This window comes from Zerene cesonia, chromosome 11, assembly GCF_012273895.1.
Source record: "Zerene cesonia ecotype Mississippi chromosome 11, Zerene_cesonia_1.1, whole genome shotgun sequence".
Lineage (NCBI taxonomy): Eukaryota > Metazoa > Arthropoda > Insecta > Lepidoptera > Pieridae > Zerene > Zerene cesonia.
The window spans coordinates 10,619,250-10,627,601 of NC_052112.1; the positions used below are offsets into that span (position 1 = coordinate 10,619,250).

An 8,352-nucleotide genomic window follows, 5' to 3' on the forward strand; every position below is an offset into this window, starting at 1 on the left:
AATCAATACAAAGAAGTACAAATAATCTTATAATATACCTTTATTACAGCGGGCAATTGAGCTGGTGGATCGCCTGATGGCAAGCAACTACCAGGGTCCCTGACCATATGCGTGTTGTGTGATGTGTATGACGTGTTTGCAAATGTGTTGCCAGTTAATACGGCAAAGGGGATAGTGAATAGATTAAACTTTAATCTAATCTCTTCAATCATTAAAGGAATACTCCATTGCTGGGTCGGGGTGGCTGAGGAAAAACATACGCGTCTTAGGTTCCCCCACTCACCACGACAAACACAATTAACGTAGTGACTATTTAGTAATATGTGGCAGCGTGCTACTGGTTACTACATGCTATAGTTGTTTTAGAAGCAAAATCTTAATTATCTGTTGTTGTTGTTGCCGCATCTATACTTAAAATTATAAAGCTTTGAAGAGTTTGTTTGTCCGCTTGTTTGAACTCACTAATCTCAGGAACTACTGGTCCGATTTGAAAAATTCTTTCAGTGTTAGATAGCCAATTTATTGAGTAAGGCTATAGGCTATATATGTACCAGGGGCGAAGCCGGGGCGGACCGTAAGTGAAGTATATTTCTAAACCAAACATTCAACGAATACGGGTATTTTCGTCACAAATAATTATTCGTATTAATAGTTAAGCGTCTCTAGTGACCCATCACGGTTCCAACCGCCCATAACTGTGCTTTCCCCAGCTCACAGTCGTTACCGCGTATTAGTTATTAGTTCTAGTGTCTATAGTAAAGCACTAGGTCGTAGACTGGTAATTTAGCGCCTCATTACTGACTGTCTTCAACATAACGATTAATCATTGCCGCTTGAATGTATGGTGTAAGGTTATTTCAATAGTAACATAAACTACAGAATCACAGATACCGTATGGTTTAGTTATATTTACGCCCTATAACTATATGAGTTAGACATTAGTAGCTTCGTTTAGTTTATATTCATAGATAGGCCCACTTTCTCGCTCCCTGTGTTTAGATCTTGTATCATTTTTTCCAGGATCCCTGGTTGTTCTCCAAACAAAACAATATCGTCAGCGAATCTAAGATGGTTTAATTTTTGTCTGTCGATATTTAGTCCTGATGGTCCCAGATTAGCTTTCGTTTTAAATATGTTTTCCAGCACCGCCGAGAATAGCTTTGGAGACAACGGGTCTGATGCCTCTTTTTCTCAATGTCTCACCCAAGGTTTCCAGTTGTACTCTTGCCTTACTGTTATTGTCTGTATATTCTTTGGTAAAAGAGCAGTAGTATGTGTAACAAAACAATATAACTCTCTTTTCTGCATATATATTCAGATGTAAGAGTGGTAAGAGAGGGTGAGAAAAATGTTTTATAGACATTTTCTCCTATACAATCTAATAATTTTAATGAAAATGCTATAGTTATAATATACTGCTCATTATGCCCACATTATACATATTTTGTGAAGTGAAATCTGTCTCAAATATAAACATTGATTTAAGAGTAAAACGGAATTAATACGACGAGATAAGAAATTTCATCAAAAAAAAAAAATTTTTGCCTTAATTATTATAAGAAATATATCATAAACTCAGATATGCTAAGAAACTTTCGCCTTTACAATAATAAATTGTTTTATGCAAAACGCTTCATCCCGTCCCTTGCAGCCAGGTCACCCAGGTTCAAGAATGAAGGGCGTCTGTTATCGGTTTCCTCTTGAACTCGAACCTTCAAAGGTTGCGCTGGCCTTTGGTTTAAGGGATCTGGGTTGATGACACCCTTTCTCGCACAGGTGTGGTTTACAGTTAGGATGCTCAAAATATTTACATGTGACCTTTGCCAAGAACTGCGGATATTTGGTGATATGCACCCAAAATCTCACATACAGGCACGAAAATACTCACAAACACACACACACACACACACTCACTGGCATACAAATTCTCTCACACTCACAGCAGTGATTGCTAGTTTGTTTGTAGTTCTAACTGCATCATTACTAGCTTGAGCTATACCTACCTGTGCGACAAAATTATCCCCACAGATATTTTCACCTTTTGACGTCGTGAAGTTTTTATAACAAAATATTATGTGTATAAACAGTTTCTTAATGAAATGTCAATGTCGGTGTATTTGTGTGTTTATTATATTCTATAACATTATATTATGAGTGACAACAAAATTTATGAAGTAAGCAAGCCACATGTGTGTGCATGTATATTTATTATCATTTTTATTAACAACTATTGTATGAGCGAGTTACACATGTTTACAGCACATAAATATTGCATTATAATAATATATTAAGTGTGAAAACGGATTATTATGTTGCTAAGTCTGTTTATTGTGCTATTTATCAGTTTGATTTTGTTAAATTATCAGGTTTTGACTTTTTCAAATAGAAGTATTTGATTTCTTGATCAATATCATCATTCAATCAATCAAAATATTTGTAACTATTAACATTGTAATCATTAACATTGGTATATTATTGATTGTTTAAATTTTCATGTTCTTATAGTCCTTCGAATAATTTCAGAAGTCATTGGATCGATACGATGCTAAAACTGTAAATAAATATCGTATTATTGTTTTATCAATAATTACCTACTTGCATATTAGATGATGCATGAGCTGCGACTTAATAGAAAAAAACAAATTAACAAATAACTGACATTAAATCAACATTCTAGGTATTTATTCAGAGCGTTTGCAAAAGAAACATTATCTTTTTATGCTTTCCAATAATCACTATAAATAGAAAGATCTCATCCGAGTTTCTTGGAAGCGGCGCGCGATGTTATAATGCATGTGAACTAGGTTTCTATTGACGTGTCATTGTTACACACACTAGACAAACATACACTTTACCATGTGAAAGAAATTTTGAGAGAAATGTAGCTGTGGAGGTTTTAAAAAAAGTATTGGTGTCATGACAGTCGATTAATGTATATTGAACGTTTTTTTAACGCTATTTGATAAAAGTGCTTCAGAGGTCGGAGAGGTTCCAATCAGCCATATTTCTGTTGATATCTATGGTATTCTAAGCTCTTGTCCGGTAAATTACAGGTAAAAATTACACAATTGCTCTATGGTACATCGATATTACGAACAGAGTGTTTGGTTTCACATCAATGTACAAATAAATAACCTTTCATTGCTTTCAGGTATTCCAAGCTAAAGTCTACGCCTCACAAGATGGGAAACTAAAGAAATTTGAACTTTGAAATCTTCTCAAAATTATTGAACAAACAGATAATCAAACGCTGTAGTCAAAATATAATAATTGACAGGTATGCCCTACGTTGGCCTAAGCTGGTGTCAATGCCAATATTGAGCATGTTTACACACAGATCATTCCCGTTGTTCATTCATACCGCATGATACACGTGTGCGCAAGCGCAACTGAGACTATTGAATGTGTAAATAAATATTCAGGTTGAGGGTGCCATCGAATTTTAATGAACTTGTTGGTGTTTTGTATGATAATTGCATGGATATTGGTTGATTTAATTCTAGTACAATAAGGCTTTATGGACAGTTATATATCTTTTATATGTTTATTGGTGTTTAGACTCTTTTGATTGCATATTTCACTGTATTGTATTTGGCATTCAATTATAACTCTTAAAGGTTATATTTTCATATTTAAAAACAAAGAAATTGATTTATTTTTATAAGTATACAAATAGTTATTCTGTACTCATATACGTCTTTTAGATTCTCGTTTCCGAATGTAGTTTTAATAATTAACTAAGTATAATTTGTTAGCTAATTACTCAGTTTATAATGTGCCCATTTCCTTCTTCTCACTGTCGTTTAATATGTCTTAGTACGATGTGCAAATATCATAAACTCGTCGCGTTGATGGCCGCGCGGAGAAAGCACGTTGCGTCGTAAGTAGGTTGAAGAAAGAATCTGCCTGCGCTGTACGGACAGCAAAACAACTAAATATGTAAAAAGTTAAAAGTTAAGATATTAAGAAATTGTGTCTTGTAATATTTGTTGTTTTTGCAGCCTATGGTGCGATTGCTGGTGATACATTTTTATGCGATCGTAGTAACATCGAATAAAATAATAAGTCTATGTGTGTGGTGATCCTCATTTAATTTCAATTTATGAATTTCAAAATATAACAATGTGCTTCAGTATTATTTGTGATGTGTAAAGATTAATTGTGTGAATTGCATGAAATCAATGAAGTACCAAAAACTGGACAGAAGAGTCTAATTTTCCTTGTGAATTATTTTTTTGCAAAGGTAGATAACTTCAATAATATTTCGCAACCGTTTCAAAGTATTGTGTTAATTCACCAATTTGAAGAAATCGAAATGTCTCAATCATACAATTACATAAATCAGTAAGTGATTAAAGGCATGACGAATGATTCCATTTAAGAGTTAATTAAATTTTATTGCGCAAACATTGTGACAATAAGTCGATATTATTGTAATAAGAAAACAACACACAATTTACGTGATCCTTTGTGACATACAAAAAAATAATAAACTGTTTCATAAAAATATGCATTTTCAATTCAAATTTTACTACTTGTGTAATAATGTTACTTCAAAGCTCAAATATTTCATTTTTATTTAACTAATTGCATTATTTAATAAGATTAAATTTTAATAATATGCACAACAAAGACGGGCCCAAATATTAATTCCATTGTATAACGTATGTTAAATAAAAAACAGAATTTTTTATCATCATTATTGACACGCATGATTAGATTTGTAGGTAATTATTTTCCCAATAGATGCCTCTAGCCTCCTCTAATTACGTATTTCATATAATTTTAACATGTTGTTTTTTTTGCGCACGCTACTTGCTATTGACATTGGCTACGCGTGTTTTCTCCGCCCTGTAGTACACACCTGACGCAAAAAGTCGATTCGTCGTGCATTATACATCTTTTCACATCCGACTTTTCTTGCGGAAACTGTGCGAACTCTCCCACCGGCCTTTGTTCGCGACCCACATGCGCATAGAAATCATCCCATGACCTTGCAATAAAACAACTGTTAACAAAAAAAAATCTCAATTTATTTTACATTAATTTACACTTATGAAAATCGAAAATAACCTACACATCTACCATTAAGTACGGCGCATTAAGATTTATTATAAATATGTAATATATATTCGCGGCTCACGTCGCGACGCGGCAGTGTTACTGTTATAAGATACAAGGATATACAAATTACAAAATTACAAATCAATAAATACTTAAAGAGCTAATATGCTTAATACTAAAAAGGTACTTTTAGTCTACGAGCACTGTAGGAAACGCCACGTGTGAAACACTTGATAATTTTGAGATTTTATTACGAATTTAATTAAATATTTCATTTAATGGAATTGATATATATTGAAGAAGATAATTGAAGGCATAAGGGCGTTTCACAAACGTGCATTTAACCCACAGTGGGTAGAACGATTCTACCTTTTGTTTATAAAGGCTTTCCATCGACATTCGTTGCCTAGCTGAGCGTGGACAGACATTAACAATTATATATTGTTTTGGTCGAATATGCTATTTCAATAAAGTTTGTATAGATGTGAAACATCATTAATTATTATAACTATTTTAATCAAGACATACTCTGAAAATTATTATTTAACGTGCTTTCACAATTTCTCTTTACATTAATATTCGTATATTGAACAATAATTTTAGCACCAATTTTTTTTAATTCCAATTCCTAACTAGCATAATCTAGTCACATGTAAACTTTTCTGCGTTGTTTGCACCACTCAGCTCTCTTCAATTGCCAAAGTAAAAAGGAATGTATTATTTCGTTCGATAAAAACCATTTTGTCATGGATTTATTGTGCTAACATTCCGAACAGTCGGTTTCCTAAGTAACGATTTGGACGGCAAAGATTTTTATTATTTACATTTATAAATATACAATTTAAAACACTAAACGTAACAAAAATATCATTTTATTTTAAATCAAGTCACCAATTTTAATTAAATCCACCAAGTATCGATTGTGATGAATGATGGATTATATCTTAAAGATATTCAGTGTGTTATGATGATTTGAATATTTGTGATTAGATGACAAATGAATTGTGATGTGGTTAAATATGAAAATGAATATAATGAAATATAAATTTCAGATTTGATGATGTATAATGAAAATGATGATAATATATCAATATATATGTCATGTAAGATATAATTAAAGTGTGCATAATAAAAGGTCGCGTTTTGTGACTATACGAGTATAAGCGAATGATAATTAATTAATTGTTTTGTTTGTACAGAAGTAAAATAGATGAAAAATAAATTGGTCTATTTGCTATTAATTCGCTGTCCTACTTAAGGAGTTGCGTAACAACGGATCGTTGTTATTACATTTGATTTTAAAGTTTTTCGATCATTTCCCGGACACGGTTGTTCCGCTCGCATGCGCCTGCGCACCGCAAGGATTCTCCAAGCCATCAATTATTTAATTAAAGTGGAATGTTCGTATGAGATTCGGAGGATATTTATATACTAATAACATTCAGATATTGATTTATAATGCTATTTTACTGTACGTTCGTAAATATATGTGATGATGAATATTGTGATGATGGGAATGACGCGATTAATTTGAGACCAAATTAATGAAATGAGTGAAGCCCTAACTAAAACTCTACTGGGAGCGTTGCAAATAGCCTCGTGAGCTTTGTCCACATTAAATAATACAAAATAAGTAACTAATATTTATACATTATAAAGCTAATTAATATCTTTTTTAATTTGACTATAAATAGGTAATCGGAGTAAGCATTCACACTCGAAAAATATAAATTATTTGAAGAGTTAAAAGATTCATCGTTCATTGTTTGTTCACCATTGCTAAATGTTCATCATTCGACCGACACGCATTCTCATACAAACACGCAATGAACGATACACAAGTCTTAATCATCTACACAACAAAATTTAAAAACAATATTATCTACATAATAAATCTGAAGAGCTTAAAACTAGTTAACATTGCACTTTTCCTTAGGAGGATATAACTACAGGGTTAAACATCGCTCTTAACTGTGTTAGAAGACAATGACAGTTATATATCCAATATACAGTTCATAGACCAAGAGATTCAGGCACCACACATGTCCACAAACACACAACTACGAGCTACGAAATGCTTTTTGAGCTAGCGAGTCGGTTAGTCTCTTCCGATCCGCTTGTGAATTTGTTGATGCTTTATTAGATGCGCCTTCTGTCTAAACGCCTTCGCACACACGTCGCATCGGAAGGGCTTCTCCCCGGTGTGCGTCCGCAGGTGCACCTTAATGTTTGACTTGTTCAGGAACCCTCTGTTGCAGATCCCGCATCGATGTACTGGCTTTTCCTTTCCGAGAAGACCACTCAATTCAGCTGACGTCGCCGAAGAAAACGCTAATGAGCTACCGTGTAAACTTCCACCATTGTTTCCTTGTTTTGCTTTTGCGCGACTTCGTTTCGACTTGCTGGATGGAGTCACCGTCGTCGTGTGCGCGTGAGGATAGCCCAGTAGCCTGTCTGGACTGCACAAGCCATCTGGTTTTAAGCTCAGGGCGTAATGTGGTGCGTATCTTCCATTTAAAAGGCCGCCCACTCCGTCAGTCGTTGACACCGCATTACCTGGAGGTGACGATGTGGATATTACTTCCATCCCGTAACTCGTCGAACTTGGTGCTTCTTGTTTGACAGGCGGCCCATTTTGTAACCGGTTCTGGAGTAAGGGCATGTAACTTTGGGTGAGCAAATTTTGAAGTGTGGAGCCCGCTTGACCAAAATTATTTTGGAAGAATTCTTGGGTTTTTGAAAACTTTTGATTTGCTTTGCTGGGATAATCGAGCCCGGACTGATGGCTAGATTGGGAAGGGGGAGGAGAAATGGAGAGACCGAATTCAGAGAGATCTTGAGGAACAATTTTCTCTCCATGCTGACTACTAGCGCTCGTTATCCACGTCATGTCAATATCCATCCAACTGTCTCGCGAGTCATTTCTTTCAGGATCTTCAGGTTGTGATGGAACAGTAGTATCAGCGATAGCAGACCCAATGATGGCTGCAATATCTTCTATTGAACTTAAATCGTACATTTCTTGCTTAGGTGCATCATCAAAAAGCTTGGCTGGTGGGGAGCAAGATTGTGCACACGAGTCTGCCGCACCGGGCGCGGTCGACTCAGCAAAGGGTTTCGTATCAGTCACATCGAGCGGAAAAGGCTTTACGTCTTCTAAATCCGGCGGTTCAGAGTCGGTAGCACAGGTAGATGATGATACGACTTCGTTGTCAGCGCCGTAGCCGCTCTGGGTGGGGTAGTTGTTGTTCTCTTCTGGAAGACGTTGCGCGATTGCGTGGAAGTGAT

At 35.0% G+C, this 8,352-nt stretch overlaps 1 protein-coding gene across 1 annotated transcript in view; it reads right to left on the minus strand.

Annotated features, from left to right (window-relative positions):
• Nucleotides 1–6,294: 6,294 nt before the first annotated feature.
• The window catches only part of LOC119829910 (ichor-like), a 34,207-nt gene continuing 32,149 nt past the window's right edge, over nt 6,295–8,352 (minus strand). The window contains exon 3 of the mRNA XM_038352620.1: nt 6,295–8,352. This exon is cut by the window's right edge and continues 5 nt beyond it. Within this exon, the coding sequence (XP_038208548.1) occupies nt 7,163–8,352 (1,190 nt within the window). The 3' untranslated portion in view covers nt 6,295–7,162.